The 20,666-nt window shown below is 35.4% G+C and overlaps 1 protein-coding gene across 1 annotated transcript in view; it reads left to right on the top strand.

The window, feature by feature from the left end:
* The window catches only part of Vegfc (vascular endothelial growth factor C), a 152,442-nt gene extending 134,185 nt beyond the window's left edge, over window positions 1–18,257 (top strand). The window contains exons 5-7 of the mRNA XM_004657115.3: window positions 11,543–11,649; window positions 11,941–12,274; window positions 17,768–18,257. Of these exons, the coding sequence (XP_004657172.2) occupies window positions 11,543–11,649; window positions 11,941–12,274; window positions 17,768–17,882 (556 nt within the window). The 3' untranslated portion in view covers window positions 17,883–18,257. The remainder of the gene's footprint in view (window positions 1–11,542; window positions 11,650–11,940; window positions 12,275–17,767) is intronic.
* The last annotated feature ends 2,409 nt before the right edge of the window (window positions 18,258–20,666 follow it).

The following is a 20,666-nucleotide window of genomic DNA, read 5'->3' as shown; positions in this document are numbered from 1 at the left end:
CCAAAAATCAGTAGGCGGGAAGATATAATAAAGATTAGGGCAGAAATTAATGAAATAGAAACAAACAAAAAAAAAAAAACAATCCAAAGAATTAATGTTACAAAGAGTTGGTTCTTTGAAAGGATCAACAGGATTGATAAACCCTTAGCAAATCTGACCAAAAAAGAGAGACGAGACACCAATTAATAAAATCAGAGATGAAAAAGGTAACATCACAACAGATTCCAGAGAAATTCAAAAATCATAGGGACATACTATAAAAGCATATACTCCACAAAGTATGAAAATGTGAAAGAAATGGATGCTGTCCTTGATTTATATGACCTACCTAAGTTAAATCAAAATGAGATGAATCACTTAAATAGATCTGTAGCAAACATGGAGATCCGAACAGTTATCAATAATCTCCCAACTAAAAAAAGCCCAGGCCCAGATGGATTCACTGCTGAATTTTACCAGACTTTTAAGGAAGAGCTAACACCATTGCTTCTTAAGCTTTTCCAGGAAATAGAAAAAGAAGGAATTCTACCAAACTCCTTCTATGAGGTCAGCATTACCTTTATCCAAAACCAGGCAAAGATAGAACAAAAAAAGAAAATTACAGACCAATCTCCCTCATGAACATAGATGCAAAAATTCTCAACAAAATATTGGCAAACAGAATACAAGAGTATATCAAAAAGATCATTCACCCTGACCAAGTAGGCTTTATCCCAGAGATGCAGGGATGGTTCAATATATGCAAATCTATAAATGTAATACATTATATAAACGGTTGAAGGACAAAAATCACATGATCATCTCATTGGACACAGAGAAAGCATTTGACAAAATCCAACATCCCTTCGTGATAAAAGTCCTATAGAGACTGGGCATAGAAGGAACATATCTCAATATAATAAAAGCTATTTATGACAAGCCTACAGCCAAAATATTACTAAATGGGGAAAACCTGGAAGCTTTTCCACTAAAATCAGGAACAAGACAAGGGTGTCCACTGTCCCCACTTTTATTTAATATAGTTTTGGAAGTCTTAGCCATATCAATAATGCAAGTGACACACATAAAAGGGATACAAATTGGAAAGGAAGAGATCAAGTTATCATTATTTGCAGATGACTAGTTTCTATACATAAAGGATGCTAAAAACTCTAGTAGCAAACTGTTAGAGCTGATCAAACTACAGCCATGTAGCAGGATACAAAATAAATACACAGAAATCAGTAGTCTTCATATATGGTGACAACAAACACAGAGAATGAAATCAGAGAATCACTCCCATTCACAATTGCATCAAAAAAAATAATAATAATATTAAAGTACCTTGGAATAAACCTAACCAAGGAAGTAAAGAATCTCTACAATGAGAACTTTAAAACACTCAAGCGAGAAATTGCAGAAGACACTAGAAAGTGGAGAAACATCCCCTATTCCTGGATTGGAAGAATCAATATTGTGAAAATGGCAATCTTACCAAAAGCAATGTACACATTTAATGCAATCCCTATCAAAATTCCAAAGGCTTTCTTCATGGAAATAGAAAAACAATCCAAAAATTCATTTGGAATCACAAAAACCTCAAATATCTAAAATAATGCTGAGCAACAAAAACAAGGCTGGTGGTATCACCATACCTGATTTTAACCTGTACTACAAAGCCATAGTAACAAAAACAGCATGGTACTGGCACAAAAACTGACATGTGGATTAGTAGAACAGAATAGAGGACCCGGATGGAAGCCCATGTAAGCCTGATATTCGATAAAAATGCCAAAAATACTCATTGGAGAAAAGACAGCCTCTTTAGCAAATGGTGTTGGGAAAACTGGATATATATTTGCAGAAGGATGAAAATAGATTATTCTCTAGCCATGCACAAGAATTAAGTCCAAATGGATTAAAGACCTTAACATCAGACCTGAAACTCTGAAACTGCTAGAGGAAAAAGTAGGGGAAACCCTTCAACATATCGGTCTTGGAAAAGACTTTCTGAATACAACCCCTGTTTCTCAGGCAATAAAACCATAGATTAATCACTGGGACCTCATGAAATTACAAAGATTTTGCACTGCAAAGGACACAGTGAAAAAAGCAAAGAGGCAACCTCCAGAATGGGAAAAAATCTTCGCCAGCTATAGATCTGATAGAGGATTAATATCTAGGATATACAAAGAAATCAGAAAGTTAAATAATAAGGAATCAAACAAGCCAATCAAAAAATGAGCTATGGAGCTAAATAGACCACTCTCAAAGGAAGAAATACGAATGGCATATAAGCACCTAAAAAGATGTTCTACGTCAGTAGTCATCAGGGAAATGCAGATTAAAACTACATTGCGATTCCATCTCACTCCTGTCAGATTTGCCACCATCATGAAAACAAATGATCATAAATGTTGGCAGGGATGTGGGAAAAGAGGAACCCTTCTACACTGCTGGTGGGAATGCAATATTGTCCAGCCATTGTGGAAATCAGTGTGGAGGTTCCTTAAAGCAGCTAAAGATTGATCTACCGTACGACCCAGCTATAGCACTCCGAGGCATAAATCTGAAAGAATCATCTCATTTCCTTAGAAGTACGTGCTCAACCATATTTATTGCTGCTCAATTTATAATAGCTGGGAAATGGAACCAGCCTAGATGCCCCTCAACTGATGAGTGGATAATGAAGATGTGGCACATTTATACAATGGAGTTCAACTCAGCGGTAAAGAAAAATGAAGTTATGAAATTTGGAGAAAAATGTATGGACCTGGAAAGGATTATACTAAGTGAGGTAACCCAGGCCCAGAAAAGCCAAGTGCCACATGTTCTCCCTCATATGTGGATCCTAGCTACAGATGACTGGGCTTCTGCGTGAGAATGAAAATACTTAGTAGCAGAGGCCAGTAAGTTAAAAAGGAGACATTAAAGGGAAGAGAAAGGAAGGGAGGAGGGTACTTAATATGTTGATATTATATATATGTGAGTACAGTGATTGTGATGGGGAGGTAATATGATGGAGAATGGAATTTCAAAGGGGAAAGTGAGAGGTTGGAGGGAGGGAATTAACATGGGATTTTTTTTATAATGATGGAAAATGCTAATAAAAATTAAAAAAAAATAAAAGTGCTAAAAAAAATGTTCATCATCCCTCATCATCAAGAAAAAAGAAAAAAAAGAAAAGAAAAAAAAAAGGAGAAGCCAGCCAGGCATGGTTGTGGCCTGCGCTTCTCATCTCAGCACTCTGACACAAAGGTCAGAGGATCTCTGTGAGTTTGAGGGAAGTCTGGGACACAAAGTGTGTTCCAGGTCAACCTGGGCCATAGTGAGAACCTATCTCTGAAAAAAAAAAAGAAACAAAATATCTCGGGCTAAAAATCCATAAAGATATGTGAGGGAGAAAGTGTAGCCCTAGGGATAATGTATGCTTTTATGTTTTTCTTCTTTCCTTTCTTCTCTCCCTTCTTTCTTTCTTTCTTTCTTTCTTTCTTTCTTTCTTTCTTTCTTTCTTTCATTTGTTCTTTCTTTCTTTCTTTCTTTCTTTCTTTCTTTCTTTCCTTCTTTCTTTCTTTCTTTACTTTCTTTCTTCACCCACTCCCTTCGTCCATTTTTTCTGTGTGTGCAGTTAGGGTATCACTGTAGCCTAGTTGACCTGGAACTCACTCTGTTTCCCCAGGCTTGGTTTCACCTCACAGAGATCTTTCTACCTCTGCTTTCCCAGTGTGAGGACTAAAAATTTTTGCCACTACACCCAAATTTGTTTTAATTTTATCAAGGATGTTAACATTAAAGTTATAAGTGAAATGCACTTGCTTATAAAAAGCTTTAATTACTTTGGTTCAGGGAAAGTTTCATTCTTACAGGGATTCTTGTCTTTTCTAAAGAGAATGGGTTTGTAGCCCAGGCAGTCTTTTAAAGTGGAATTTGAGTATTTGATATCTCTAAACTATTAATCTGTAACATATCTTCAATCCACATATTTAGAAGCTTAAAATCTATGAGTTTTTTTTTCTAATTTCCATTTTAATTTGTTGTTCTTTCCCACTGAATATTAAAGTTATACATTCTTGCTTTTCTTAAAATAGAAGAGAATAGCATAATAAAACTAATTGGCCACTTATGTCAGAACACAGGTGTACTGTTGCAGAGTTCACAGCTAAATCAGGGAACAGTCTTATACCAGTTGTTAACAAAACATTTTTCTTCCAGCATTTAAAAGTATGATTTTGCTATGTTCTGAAAATATCCTTTGTAAATTTTAAATGCATATGTCCACATGCCATTATTTATTGTATTTGTAAATAGAGAGAGACAATGAGTGTTCCAGGGCCTCTAGCCACTACAAATTCCAGATGCATGCAGCACTTATGCATCTGGCTTTACCTGGGTACTAGGGAATCAAACTCAGGTGGTTAGGTTTTTCAGGCAAGTGTCTTAACCACTGAGATATCTCCCCAGCCCCGTTTTGAAATATTTTATTTATTTATTTATTTAAAGAGAAAGAAAGAGGAGGGGAGATAGGAAGGGAGTGAGCCAGATAGATGGTGAAAGAATGGGCATGCCAGGGCCTCCAGCCACTGCAAAGGAACTCTAGACATATATGCCACCTTGTACATCTTCTGGCTTGACTTGAGTACTGGTGAACTGAACCTGGGTCCTTTGGCTTTTAAGGCAAGTGCCTTAACTGCTAAGCCATCTCTCTAGTCCTAGCCCATTTTTAAAACCTTAGTGTGTATGTCTGCTTCTCTTCCTTCCTACAAAGTGCATTTTATAAATATTTCCAGCACTTTCAAATGAACAACCATTAGTATATATGGGCTCAGACGTGGAATTCAGGCAAGAGAAGTATTATTTTAGGTATCAAAACATTATTTTTTCTAAGAAGTATCTATGCTATATGGTGTTCTTACCTTGGGATGGGATGGTACCTACCGTCTCAAAGACAGCCATTAAAAAGACAGCATCCCTATCATTTGCTGGTTGACTGGGAAAAGAAATAGGAAAATGTTTATTACTGAGAAGATCCCAGTGCATTTTCATGGAGACTGCATCTGTGATGTTTCTCAGAGTGAGGAATGAGTAGAATAAAGGTCCTTGCAAAACAGTGGAAACAGTGATATATTTAGCCCAATACATGAGCAGTTATTTTTAATTCGTATTATTTTAACAATGCTACTTGTCAATTTTTTGTTTTTGGTTTTTTTGAGTTAGGGTCTCACTCTAGCCCAGGCTGACCTGGAATTTACTATGTAGTCTCAGATTTGTATTAATGAGACATACCTCCCATCTCTTCCTTTTTCATCCTAACAGACCTTGGCTGTGTTCACCATTCTTCCTGTCAGTGTACTTACAGAATACAGACAACAGCAGCACAGACACATAAGACCACAAACTCACATGAAGTCAAAATACAAAGCAAAGAAACATGCATTTTATTTACATACACTTATATTATATATGGAAGTTTTAATTTTGAGCCTTAGAACCTTAAGGTGTCTTATTTTTAACTACATAGTGTAAAAGAATTTACTTGATGATACAGTATACGAAGGGCTCTGTGTGTGGGGTCTGGGATCAGAACCCAGAGACTCATGCATAGTAGGCACACACTGTACTACTGAGCTATACCCCAGCCAATGCCAAATAAAAGAGTTAGGTTTTAGTTCATTCATTGTCAACTTGGGGAATCAGAAACCTCCAAGTATATAAAACCCCACTTCCAAGGCATAGAGAAGATGAAAGGGTTACAAATATAGCATCCACAAGATACCCCAGTGAACATTCACAATGCAGTAGTTAGTAATTATTTCTGTACATTTAGAATATGATAGTAATTATACTGACTTGCATTTAGAATAATATAGTAATTTTACCTCACATTTAAAATACGATGACAATTATTATTCTACATTTAAAATGTGATAGTAACTATTATGTTGGAGAAATGGATCACTGGTTAAGGCACTTTCCTGCAAAGCCTAACAACTGGAGTTTGATTCCCTAGTACCCACATAAAGCGAGATGTACAAAGTGGCACATGCATCTGGAGTTTGTTTGCAGTGGCTGGCAACCTTGGCATGCCCATTCTCTCTGTCTTTCTTCTCCGTATCTCTCCCTGCTTGCAAATAAATAAATAAATAATTCAAAAATAAAATAAGGGCTGGAGACATGGCTTAACATATTCGTCTCTCCAGGTTTCTCCTAAGCCTGACCCAAAGGTGAGGCAAGTGCAAAGTAGCACATGCCCACTAGGTGGCGCAAGCAAGTGGAGTCTGATTTCACTGGCTGAGGCCCTAGCATGCCAGTTCTCCCTCCACCCAATACATATATGTAGTAACTATTACCCTGCATTTAGAATATCATAGTAATTTTTACCCAACATTTAGAATGTAATAATAATTGTCATCCCACCTTTAGAATATAATCTTCATTGATTCTCTTAAAATTTCCAAAATTTAAATGGTAAAGATAAGATTAACTTTTACCCTTGAATATATAACTGTTTACAATAAGAAAAAACCAACTTTAGGGCTGGAGAGATGGCTTAGCGGTTAAGGGCTTGCCTGTGAAGCCTAAGGACCCCAATTCGAGGTTCGGTTCCCCAGGTCCCACGTTAGCCAGATGCACAAGGGGGCGCACGCGTCTGGAGTTCGTTTGCAGAGGCTGGAAGCCCTGGCGCGCCCATTCTCTCTCTCTCCCTCTATCTGTCTTTCTCTCTGTGTCTGTCTCTCTCAAATAAATAAATTAAAAAAAAAAACTTTAAATTCTTTTCCTATGACTTTAATCTGCAGTTCCAATAGCTATAAAACCTAAGTCAAATAAAGTTCTGGAATAATGAAATAATTCCTATAAATTATTATAAATTATGTTGAAGGTGATAAGCACACTGTACTAAATCTTCTACCCACCATGGCTTTTCCTTTCATTCTACTATCACAGTACTTTAGAGATTTTGGTACTGCCCTCCCTCAGGTTTTACCATGAGACACTATAAATGCTAAAAACTTGCTTCTTACTTTTGAATCAAGAAGTTTCTTTTAGGAAGTTAGAAAATAATTCTATCTAAATACATGTTCCTTTAACACAATAATATCTAGCAGGACTTCAGATTCCAGCATTAAAATGTGTTAGTGATGAGTAATAGTTTCTTATTTTTAACAAGCCTTCTACATTCACATATTTTAGAAATTTAAACCATGCTTTAAGATTATTAGGAACTAAAATATTCAGCTATATGTAAGCAAAACAATAGTCAATAATACAAAACTTATGTTGTAAAATATATTTTTATTATCATAGAATTGAAAGTGTTTGCTGAGGTCTGTACCAGTACTCAATTTGAGCATGCAGTGATAAAGTTCAAGTACCGCCAGGTCATGAGAAATCACCAATGTCTTTGAAACTAGATGTTGTATTTTTTGTGTAACTTTTTCAAAAATAGATTTCTACATTTGTTTCTATATACAAGCTCGTACTTTTAAATTTATATTTTTGAAGATGCTGAAATGTTAATAAGGGAACTATATTTTTGTGACTCTATAAAACATAAAATTAGAGAGTAAGACCCTACATCAAAAATAAAGAAAAAGAAAAGGCAAAAACAAAAAAAACATAACATTGTTTTATTTTCAAACTTATTTAATATGGTAACACACATATGTATGTACACTGTACACACACATACATATGCGTATATATATATATATATATATATATATATATATATATATATATGTATATATGTGCCTTTTCATGAACAGATGCACTTGAAGATATTATTGTCCAACAATATGGGCTAGTGACTGAGTTGGTTCTTCCAATTCTTTGCTGTTTAATTAGCTTAGTCATCTGTCTGGTCCGATTTTTAGAGCACAACTAAAGACAAATGCATTTGACATTACAACCACATATACACACAGGTGGAAGAGAATTTGTGTCTGAGTATTCCTTTTTGTATATTATATGTGTTTTGCATGTATAATTTAAACAAAATTACACAGAACAATCATTACCTCAGACACTTCAGTTGATTATATTATAGTATATGCAATTCTATTACATTTGAAAAAGTGTGTTTTATTTTGTTATGTTTTAGTTTGTTCGCTTTTTATTTTTATACTTTTTTAAGATAGGGTCTCATGTAGACCAGGCTATTTTCAAACTTATTTTCTCCTCTCTATGCTGAATGGCTTTTGCTTTTAATTTAAAAATATAAAATACTTGGCAGGAAAGATGGCTTAGTGGTTAAAAATGCTTGCTCTACAAGCCTGCCTACTACAGTTAGGATCCAGAGAGCCCATGAGAAGCCAGAGAAAATACATCTATAATATTAACATGCATATAGCAGTAGGAGGTGGAACCAAGAGTATCACAAAGCTCACTGGTCAGCTAGTCTAGAAATCCCACTACAAAAACAACAAGAGAGATCCTATCTCAGACAAGATAAAAGGAAAGACTCAAATCCCAAGGTTGTCCTCTGATCCATACACACACACACACACACACTGCTACATATATGTTCCTCACACACACTCTCACAAATATATATAGATATTATACACAAAACAAATAATAAAATCTGAAAATACTTAAGATTACCAAAGTTAAAACAATGAGAAAAAATATGTTCAGTGAAATTCATTTTAACTGTATCCCCAGCATGCTGGTCCTATTCTTTGCATTTTGTTTTATAGCTTCAGTATTTCTTTTTTCAAAATAAAATATAGATAGCTATATATATTTTGTCATTTGACTACATAGAATATACCATCCATTATACTGTTTAAACCTTGTTTTCTCACTTAACATTTTTTTTTAATTTTATTTATTTATTTATTTATTTGAGAGCGACAGACACAGAGAGAAAGACAGGTAGAGGGAGAGAGAGAGAATGGGCGCGCCAGGGCTTCCAGCCTCTGCAAACGAACTCCAGACGCGTGCGCCCCCTTGTGCATCTGGCTAATGTGGGACCTGGGGAACCGAGCCTCGAACCGGGGTCCTTAGGCTTCACAGGCAAGCGCTTAACCACTACGCCATCTCTCCAGCCCAACATTTTATTTTTATTTATTTATTTGAGAGAGAGAGAGTGTGTGTGTGAGAGAGAGAGAGAGAGAGAGAGAGAGAGGGAGAGGGAGAGAGATTGAGAGAGAATGGGCACACCAAACCCCTAGTCATCGCAAATGCACTCCAGACATATGTGCCACCATGAGCATTTGGCTTATGTGGGTACTGAGGAATCAAACCCAGGTAGTTAGGCTTCACAGGCAAGTGCCTTAACTGCTAATCCATTTCTCCAGCCCACAGTTAATATTTTGGGGGTTAAGTTAAACCTTATTAACAATGTCAGGTCATCCTTTCAGAAAGTCTACTCATTATATGATTTTGTCATTTTCTGTGAGTTAATCATTAACATATATTATTCTAAATAAATTTAGACAATTCTTATCTCTTTTCCAAACCACTATCATTAACTTGCATATTTATAGTCTAAGCAAACTATAGTATCCTTTAATCAAATATTCTTATTCTTCTTTATAAATGATGGTAAACCCATTTTTGCCAGTTACCTCAATGTTGACCTGTGCATAGCTTAAGAAACACACACCCCTGGGCTGGAGAAATTGCTTAACAGTTAAGGCACTTGCCAGCAAAGCATAATGACCTAGGTTGTATTCTCCCAGTATCCACTTAAATCCATATGCAAAAGGTGGCACATATGTGTGTGTGTGTGTGTGTGTGTGTGTGTGTGTGTGTGTGTGTGTGTGTATCCTTCTCTCTCCTTTGTCCTCTCTCCTTATCTTTATCTTGCTTGCAAATAACCAAATAAAAATATTTAAGAAGAAACACCAACCATCATGATTATCAGTTGTGTATAGAACTCTGGTGATCACAGTCAAAAGACAACTCTTACCATGTTTCCAATATATAATTTATACTACCATTGACTTATCCAGTGTTTATTTAAAAATTGACTACTGAATAATGAAATCAGATAGGAGCATCTAAATGCATTTTCAGCCAGATGGGGGACATTTATAACCCCTATACTCAAGGGATTGCAGCAGACAGGTCTGAAGTTTAAGGCCATCAACAGTTATATGCAAGTCTGTAGATTTTTGGACAGGAAAACACTGATGAATCATCTGAGTGTTGTTGTTTGGACTGAAGGTAGCCAAAGTTACTGTATATTTTCAGGCTGGACATGGATGACCACTTCTAGTCCCAACACTTTAAATGTTAAGAAAGCAAGGTCATAAGTTCAAGGCCAGTCTGGGCTTCATAGTGAGGCCCCATATCAAAACAAACTGAATATTCAAATTAGTTTATTCTGGCAAAGAAAAATCCTCCATATAGTTTTATAAGAAGTATCAAGCTGTTTTTGAAAAGGAAGTTCTATCAATGCATTGAATATGTCACTGTGGAACTTTTCTTAGCAACAGTCAAAGCACATGGCCTGTTTATTTCCACTCATTTGCACTTGTTAAGATGTCTACATGGGATTCTTGTGTTCTGCCAGTTTGGAATGTCTTCCCTCTCACAAATTTTTATTGAGATGAAAGACATGGGAGATATAGATGCATATTTCCATTTGATGACAGAACCAATATTCGTAGCCAAATTAAGCAGTGGAGGTTTATATGTTCTGTGTAAGTTGTAATATTAAAAGCCAAGAATCCACCTGGGTAGACATTAACTAAGGAAACATTCTATGGAATATAACTTCAATATCTAGCTCTGAGCCTTGAGAAAGTCTAGAATTCATGCAAGTTAATGGCATAAAATGTATATAACCCCAAATGATAGCCTCTAATGCCATTTTTCCAAACCTAAAATAAAAAAAAAAAAAAAAGAAACAGTAAGGGCTCCTTGAAAGAATTGCTTGCCAAAGGTATGGAGACAATGCAGAGGAGGAGCTGGTAATGTCTCTTCAGCCCCAAGACAGACACACTGTCAAATTAATGGGTATACCAACACAAGGGTCCATGTGAGCCAAGAGAGGGACAATAGGGAATCAAGGTAGTAACTGGTGTTCCCAACTAAAGCACATGTTCATGAATTTTTGTAAAACAAATAAGATTATGGATGAATGAAAAGTGAAAGTTATGCATTAATGGAAACCTTATAGCCATGAGGAACTTGTGCTTGAAACATAAGTCAGTAAATGTATTTGTATATGACTATTACCATACCTGCAGTATTGCTTCAGAAAGGCAAATATTGGAAGACACATGGATGCCCGAAGACAGTAACAAAAAAATAAATAATAGTACATCTTCCTATGAATAATGTAGTAGCATATGGAGCAGCCTGCATTTTATTTTTAGGGAAAAAAGAAAAGTCAGTTCAAAATAAAGACACTACAACTAGCGGGGCTTAGAACATAACCGCAGGTGTGGTGGGGTAGTTTGTAAGGAGACTAACATTTCATTTAATATATTCTTATGCATAAAGCTTTTTGTAAGCATACATTGATTTGTAATACACACATGAGAAAGAAATTATCCCCACTCTGTAAAATTATACTGTTACTTAAGTACTACTTAATCTGTCTCATCCAAAGGTGTCAGACAACCAACAAGACTTGCCCCACAAATTACTTGTGGAATAATGTCATGTGCAGATGTCTGGATCAGCAAGACTTTATCTTTTTCTCAAATTCTGGAGATGGTGAGTAGAATTATATTTCAGTCCATATTTCGTCTATATTTTGAGTAACATATTTCATATTAAACCCTTATGTACAACATTTAGTTCATCATTCCTTGAAATAAGTGAATACAGAACAGAATAATTCCAACTTTATACTGGCATGGTTGTTAACTTGGGTGTGAAGGACCATGTCTGTGTTTACACGCATTCCCCTAGTAACAGTAATGGAAAGGAAGATGTTTTAAATGTATGTTTACCACACCCCTAACTAAGACAAATACAATGAATATGTCTTCTCTGTTTGCCTAGTTTCAACCAATGGATTCCACGATGTCTGTGGACCCGACAAGGAGCTGGATGAAGACACCTGTCAGTGTGTCTGCAAAGGGGGAATTCATCCGTCCAGCTGTGGACCCTTCAAAGAACTAGACAAAAACTCATGCCAATGTGTCTGTAAAAACAAACTCTTGCCCAACTCATGTGGTGCCAATAGAGAATTTGATGAGAATACATGTCAGTGTGTATGTAAAAAATCCTGCCCAAGAAATCAACCACTAAATCCTGGAAAATGTGCCTGTGAATGTACAGAAAACCCACAGAAGTGCTTCCTAAAAGGAAAGAAGTTCCACCATCAAACATGCAGGTAAGAGATCTTCATAAATATCGTTAACTTCCCTTCCAGGGTGCATTCTCAGCAGAGGCCACTTTTTTAACCCAAACTAATACTTGCTTATTAGAAAGAGACCAATGGATCCTGACAGAAAATTTGTTTGTTTGTTTTAAACCAATGCTAAATATTCTTCAAAGTAAATTTCTTTTGTAAATTTTCTGCCTTTCTGAAACAATCTCACAATGTAGCCCAGGCTGAAATCACACTGCCTGTCCTCCTGCCTCAAGTCTCAGAAGGCAGAATTTCAGGAAGGTGTAACCACACCCAGCCTGAGAGACTGGATTTGTCTCCTCGAAAAGCAAAACAGGTGTACTAAGGATCCCAACCAAACTCAGAATACACTCTAAATCCTTGGTGAAGAGGCTAAAGAATGATGTTATGTATGTTAGAAAGTGTGTGCATAATTTTCAAAATATATTCAGGTAACCTATAGCTGCCCTTCCCAAAATTGTGATAATCACAGGTATTATTTAGGATAAATTGTTTTTTAATGATGATGATTATTATGATTATTATTATTATTATTATCATCAACATATTTCATATGGATACATCTCTGTCGGTATCCTCTTTTCCATCATCCCTGCTCCCATTCCATTGGGGATGCTCCTCAGTGGGGTTGCAGGTATTCCCCATGGGGTTGTGGTTTATGCCTTGTAGGAGCAGCAGTCAGTTATTTGGAGGGAAGAAAGGGAATACCTCTGGGAATTATGTCTCAACCTGTGGTTCTTACAATCTTTCTTCCCCCTCTTCCACAAAATTTCCTGAGCCATGGTAGGTGAGTTGTAAGTCTAATTCAGCGATGAGCTCTTAGGAGAATCTAGGTCTCTGCTTTGGTAGGTGTTGAGTATCCTCAGTATCTGTCTCCTATACCTGATTACCAGGAACCTCATGGAAGCAGCACTCATGCTGGTCTCCCCATTCCTCTGTGGACTCACCTGTGGCTTGGCTGAAGTGCGAGGGGAAGTTTATCCCCTCCAGTCTTCCTCCCTTCTGAAAAAGAAGAACAGATTTAGCAACAGAAAGTGAAAACAGCATAGTTTAAATGGGATAGGCATTATTAATTTGGTGAAAATTTGACATATATAACCTCTCTTTTTGCCAAAGACTAGTGAAAGCTTGACATTGCAGAACATAATCTTTGTCTCCATAGGATTCTGATCTGTTTCCCAATTCCAAATGTGGATTCCTTTACACTGGGTAGATTTCTTAGCCAATCAGAAAGCTATTGGTTACTCATTAAGTGCTGTGTGTCACTATTGCACTGGTATGTACATCGCATGTTTGCTTCTGGGTAGCTTATACCTCTAGTTGCTCAGACCATTGTTGGCCACTTTCCCCTAATAGCTCATGTAGAGCTCTCTAGCCTAGACAGACTAACTGTCTGGGGACTGGCTTTCTTCTGAATTCCAGCCAGGTCCCTCTCTCTGTTGTGTCAGCAGCATATGGTGTCTTTAGCAACAGGGTTTTAGTTTTTGCTTCAGTCAGGTAATCAAGTGCTTTGACAGAGAGCTCTCTATATTTGGAGACCTTCTAGGTCTCTCTGATCAATAGCTCAATGTGTATAGCAATCAATATCTGGTACTGGAAGTTACAGACCAGAGACAGAAAAAAAAAATATTTTACCCTTAGGCTACATCCCACCCTGTCCACTGCCCTACTTTTCAGGTGCTCCCCCCCCCCTTACTCCTTTTGAGGGTTATATCTGTTAGACTGTCTCCAAGGATAAAGGTTTCTATGGTATCAGCTCATTTTGGATTTAATCCTGTGTTTGTTTACCCTCTCCCTTTTCAGTCCCCCAAACTCTTACATACCTGATAGGCAACTCAAGGCCCAGACAATAGGGATGGGACAAACTGTTTTCAGGACAAACAATTTCAGTTTAAAGCTTACAAACAAATTGTACCATTCGCTGCAAATTTTTACCAAGAGGTGAAAAAGATTTTAATAAGTACTAAAATAGGATTAAATAAACTAATGTATCATTAAACATTTCTCATTGTGTGTGTGTGTGTATAAGTGTTTGTGTGCCCGCATGCTGGTATACATGTGTGTGCATTCATGTGGAGATCAGAGAACAAATTTTGGTAAGGTTCCTTGAGTGACCTTTTATTGAGACTTTTCACTGTTCTGATGCCCAGTGATAGTCTTCACCCCTATCAGCCCTACCATGGGGATCCTCCTTTCTCTGCCATCACACACTGCTGAGGTCTTCGTGTGTGTGTGTGTGTGTGTGTGTGTGTTCTGGGGATTGAAACAACATTTTGTACTTACAAGCCAAGTGTTCCACTAGCTGAGCTTTGTTCCCAGCCCAAAACTCATTCCTTAAGCCTTGCTTTTGTTTCCTTATTCTTTAAGAAAATGATTGAGGATTGGGGACTCAAAGACTTCCCATGTTAATCTCTGAGATTATTTCATTTAATCTTGAAAATAAGATGAACTATTAAACAAGCCAAATTAGTGTTTTTGACATATCCTCCCATATTCCTTCAACATTGCTATAGCAGCCATGCCTCCTTGCTTAACTTGAATGTCTTCAAACCACCTTCCTTGTCCCTGAGTTGATGAGCACTACCTGATTTCTATATTTGGCATCTTAGGGTAGAGCTGAGCACACTTCAGCAACCACTTGATGATCTGCTTAGGCACTGCACAAGTGGCATTTCTTTTTGCTTATTTTTTCCTTTTTAATTTTTTAAAAAATGTTTTTATAATGATTTAAGGTCATTTCCATGCAAATGAATAAGACATTTTGAGCATATTTCCGTCCCATGTCCTATTAACCTTCCCTTTCTTGCTCCTCTCCCCTCTCAGCAGCCCTCCTTGTTCCCTACGTGGCTTGGCTTCTTTGATTTTTGACTTCATAGAGTACAGGGCCCACTGAGACACTTAATTTGATGGATATGATTATCTCTAGTTGCATACATTTTCCTGCTAAAAGCATAACTTCTTTTTGTGGCTAAAAATATTCCTTTATGTATATAAACATTTTCCTTATGGATACCTCTGCTGTAGGAAAGCTAAGGTGGTCTATGACTTAGCTGTTGTAAATAGTGCTACATTAAGCACTGATGTGAAATATTTCTGTGATATGTTGACTTGGAGACATTTGTGTAATTACTCTAGAGTAGAGTGGTTTAACAGAGTCATATGAAAGATCTGTTTTATTGTTGTTGTTGTTTTTTGGAGAAACCTCCTTGCTGATTTCAATACTGCTAGACTAGCATACATCCCCAAAAGCAGTATGTTAAGAGTTCCCTTTGTTCCATATGTGCAACAGCATTTTTTGTTGTTGTTGTTTGTTTTGTTTTTATGACTGCCATTCTTACTAGGGTAAGATTGAATCTCAATATTGCATTTATTTGCATTCCCTTGGTAACTAGTAATGTTGAACATTTTTCATACCTTGCTTGGATATTTCTTCTTCATGTTTTGAAAATGGTTTGTTTTTTAATTAGCCCATTAATTGGGTTTAATTCCTGGTTCATCTCCCATTTACACAACCAACTACATCCTGTCCTTGCTCTCAATGCTAAGTTCCATTTAAAACCCTTGACTACAAAACCCCAAAAGAATTTAGAACTATCTAGTCTATGTTACCTTTATTTAAAGCTGACCTCTTTATTTTGAATCATTTTAGCTAGAATATTTTCTTTTATCTAATCATTAAATATAGGTAAATTTCGAATGCCCTTTTAGGAGAAGAAAACTCGTGTTTTTTTTTTTTAATTTAGCATCCTGATTATTGTTTACTAACGCTTTTTCTTCAGAGACTTGTTTATTCAGTCTCTCTTTTCTCAAGAGTATTATTCTCTCTTTAAAATTTATAATTCTGAAGATGTATTATTTGTATCTACTTCATAAGGAGGCTACAATAAATCCAGGCATCTCATTGACTATATTTTTATGTCCATAATATAAGATTCCTATAGGAACCTTAATAGTTACTCTATAAAATATTTTAGCAATAATATTATTCCAATTTTACTTGCATATTCCTACTTGAGTTGCTGAAAGAATATTTCCAGAGTATTCTATCTCCAAAAAATATGGATATTAAACCTGAGTAATCTATGTTCTATATTTCTTTTCTGAGTTTGATACATATTAGAAAACCTGAAATTTTTATCTACATACAGACCAAACAGCATTCATGTTTTTCTACAGAACATTCTGACATTAATTAAATAGAATACTTTATGTACTTCTGTTTCTATTTAATAACGCATGTTCTTCCTTAAAGGTTTTTTTTTAATTTCTTTTTAATTTTGTAGAGGTTGAACCCAGGGCCTCACATATGTTAGGCAAGTGTTCCACCACTAAATTACTCCCTGGATCCCTGAACTCCATCTCTAACCACAAGTCTTTCTAAGTTGTGCAGCCTTAATTATTGCAAGTCTTTCTAGTTATAGAACTCTTGTTCATTATTCTAAATGTGTAATTCCAAGAGCTATGATATCAAATGTAGAAAAAAATTTGAAACTATAAATCCAACATATATATGTTAAATATATATACATATATACCTATGTAAATTTTTTCTTAATATTTATTACAAAGGTGAAAAGTTCAACAGCCTTAATCAGCAGCTTCCACTGACCACTGAGAACTATATCTCCTTTTAATAAAGAAACTGTATTTATAGTATAATTATAACTTTTATTTTAAAAGTTTTTAAAGACATTACTATGTTCTTTCTTCTCATTACCACAAAAGAGCTGAAATTCAAAACTGTATGTGTAGGGATTTTCATCTTTTCCTATATACCTATCCCTATTAGGTATACCTGTCCTATAAGAAGCTCTTCAAAGATAGTGACAACACAACAAGCAGGGCTGCCGACACGTTGACTGGTTTGTTTTTTCATCACCATTAGCAATTGGAAGCCTCGGGTGGATGCAGAGGGGCCCCAACTGTGTCCTTTACCCTAGGCCTGTTTCCCATGGAGCCCAGGTGGAAAAGGGAGAATTAGCCACCATTATGCACACAGCTGCTGAAAACAAACACAGTGTGTAAGTGGGCCTTTGCACTGAAGACTAAAGTCCTGCCAAGATGTCTGGGTTGAATTGCTTGGAAGTCTGGGCCCAATATGAGTCCTAGACTTTTGTGAATGGGGCCATGCTTATATGATCACAGTAAATCAGTAGACCTTAAATATTCACTTTCAAAACTTCTGTTTTATGTTACTTTCATCCACAAATGAGAGAGCACTTCAAAAGAAATAATGCTTACAATGTCCCATCCTCCCTTTTGTTATATCAGCAAGCAGGTCGTGTTTTAAAGACATTTTACTTTCTCTAAAATATTGATAATCTAAGCACAAACAATTATAAATCTATAAACACATTCATGGTAAAATTAGAAACTTTTTTCTATTTTGAATTTGAAAAATATAAAAGTACATTAGTGGCACAGGGAACTCATTGTCTGGGTCTTTACCACAAATGTTTCTCTTTGTTGTCCTAGTTGTTACAGAAGACCATGTACAAATCGAATGAAGCATTGTGAGCCGGGACTTTCATTTAGTGAAGAAGTATGTCGCTGTGTCCCTTCATTTTGGAAAAGACCCCATGTGAACTAAAACCGTACAATTTTCAGTTCATCATTTTTCTGTCTTGAATAACTGATGCCACATTGGAACTGTACAGAGAGACTCTGGGGCTATGGTGAACAGACCTAAGTCGGTGTTCCTGAAACATGCGGATAACTTTATAAAAATGAACTGGAGATCATGTGCAAAAGGCCTCTTGAAAGACTGGTTTACTATCAAGACCAAACAACTGAGGTTTTTCTCTTGTGATTTTAAAAAAATGAAAAGAAAAAAATAACTATATAATTTATTTTCACTAAAATATTGTTTCTGCATTAATTTTATAGCAATAACAATTGTTAAAGCTCACTGTGATCAATATTTTTATAACATGCAAAATATGTTCAAAATAAAATGAGAACTGTATTATAAACTGCTATGTTCCATCCATTGCCATCCTACATTACAGTCCCAAACTGATACCATGAGCATATACTAATCTCCTTCTTGGCTTTTCTGTAGCCATATATCAGATGTTAATTGCTATGAAAAAAATTACAAAATTTAATAGGGACAAGAGTATTATATTGCATTTTATTGAAATTGATCACAACATTTCCGATTATAAGAATTTTAGCTCATGATATCTTTGAATTCATAACCAAATGAATCAGTCAATGTGCAATGTCCTATGAAACAGCCTGTTCAACACAACTGTGTTACTCGGGGAAATTGGCATATTCAAACTCTTAACTTGGTATAAAACTCTTCAGCAAGTATTAAAATTCTCTAAAATATTTTCTCAAAACTTAAAAAAAAAAAGATTGGTACTGGTTTTTTGCACACTAAAAGAAACCTATCCAAAGAATAAAAAAATAAATTAAAATTAATATTTGTAGGTTCACATAGGTTTAGAAAAGAAAACACATCAGCTACATAACTGAACTACACATTTCAGTTTTGAAAAGCTTTTCTTTTGCAACAAATATTTCCATCTCCATTAATACAATCAAGTAAGTAAGTGGATTTCTGGTTGGCAGAAGTAATTATATAGTAGAGTGACATAGCTACTACATGTGATGATAACTCCTGAAGGACAAAATATTCTATATAAAGATGACTCCAGAAGTTTAAAATATAACATACTAAAACTATTTCATTTGCCATATGATGACAGATTGACACACTGCACATTATTAGTATCTATTTTTTGCTATAAAATAAATAAATTATTTGTAAAATTTTTATTATAAGGGCAATGCCATAAAAAATCCTCAATATTTTAATACTGACCTTTAAAATGGACTTAAGAGAATGCTTACTGAATTCCAGTTATATCTTCTATATAGAATTAACATCCAATTCATTAATTCAGATTTTGTTTCATATATTAGCAAATAAACTGTTCTTCCAAAATTCTCCCTTTACACATTTATGAAATATCTTCCATTTGGGGGAAAACTTTTTCTGGAATCACTAAACAGACCACATATGAATTCAATAAATTATTTTTTATAAAAATACAAAAATAAATTTATATTGAATACAGTCTAAGTTGTTTTCAAATTGGAGGGGTGAATAAGAGACAGAAGGAATAAAAAATAAATACGACAGCAGCTGAATTTCTTAAATGTCTTCAAAGGATACATCAGTGGTGATTACAGAAAAAAAAATTGGAATCAAAATAACCTCTTTCTAAATGATGGAAAAACATCATGCTAGTCATAAAGTGTTCACCATCTTTGACATTCAGCTGAAATTTAATGCAATCGTTTTTCATTTTATTTAAAAATGAAAGCAAACAGAAATTATATAACCTGTTACTGTCAATCTTATAAGTCCTTTTTAGATGCCATATATTTGAAATATATTAATTGCTTTAAGTAATTTAGAAAACAGTTTTGGTTTCCTGAGGTGCATAAAAAAACATTACAAACTGAAATGGTAGATTAAAAATCAATATAAACCTTGTGACTCTCAAAATATCAATACAAACCTCAACAACAACAACAAAAATCACTAGAATAAAAATTACAGTCAGAAGTATTGCAGATAGCATTTCAATTTTTCACTGGAGATGTAATAGTCCTGATTCAAGGGCAAGAATAGCCTGGACAAAAATAATTCCCTGCCAGAGATGCTTGGAAAGAATTTTATGTGGACCATAAAAATCCCACTTCAACACATTGTGATGGATATGATCCTCTACTGCCAGTACAGGATAAACTGGAAATAAAGCTAAACCACTTTTTAGAATATCGGCAAATGTGATTCAGCACAATGCTAAAAATTACAGTGAGAATGTGTGTAATGTCTGAAAGTGTCCCATGATACCACAGTAGACCCAAAAGATAAAGTTAAGAAAACACTGGAAGCTCACAGCCACAGTTAATACATCCAAAACTTGGAAAGTTTATAAACAAAATTTGATGTCCAGAAACCTAATATCATATATTCAGTTTAAAAGCCTAAAGGCAAAATTGTTTTGTTAAGGAGTTATGTAAAATTTACCAGATATGTTTTTGAAGAATTTTAACATCTACTAACTGAGTGAACTGATCCCAATGTTAGAATTTCTGAAATACCCTTTTCCTCCATAACCATACCACTTAGAACAGAAGTTTGAGTGGTGTGACTGTAAGACTAAATTCACCCTGAGTGCACTTTAAATGAAGGAGAAAAGGTCGTGAACTTATAGGCATGTATTGTAGGTTTTATCTGTGGATACCTTGCTCCTGAAGGAATTCCACTCAATGTCAAAGAGATAAGACACAGAAATAAACATCAAATGAGAAAGCACGTATTTCTGGAGTATTTTACCTACTGCCACAGCTG

Source organism: Jaculus jaculus, chromosome 1 (genome assembly GCF_020740685.1).
Source record: "Jaculus jaculus isolate mJacJac1 chromosome 1, mJacJac1.mat.Y.cur, whole genome shotgun sequence".
NCBI classification, from domain to species: domain Eukaryota; kingdom Metazoa; phylum Chordata; class Mammalia; order Rodentia; family Dipodidae; genus Jaculus; species Jaculus jaculus.
The sequence above is the reverse complement of the archived record's forward strand: the minus strand, read 5'-3'. Positions and strand labels throughout refer to the sequence as shown.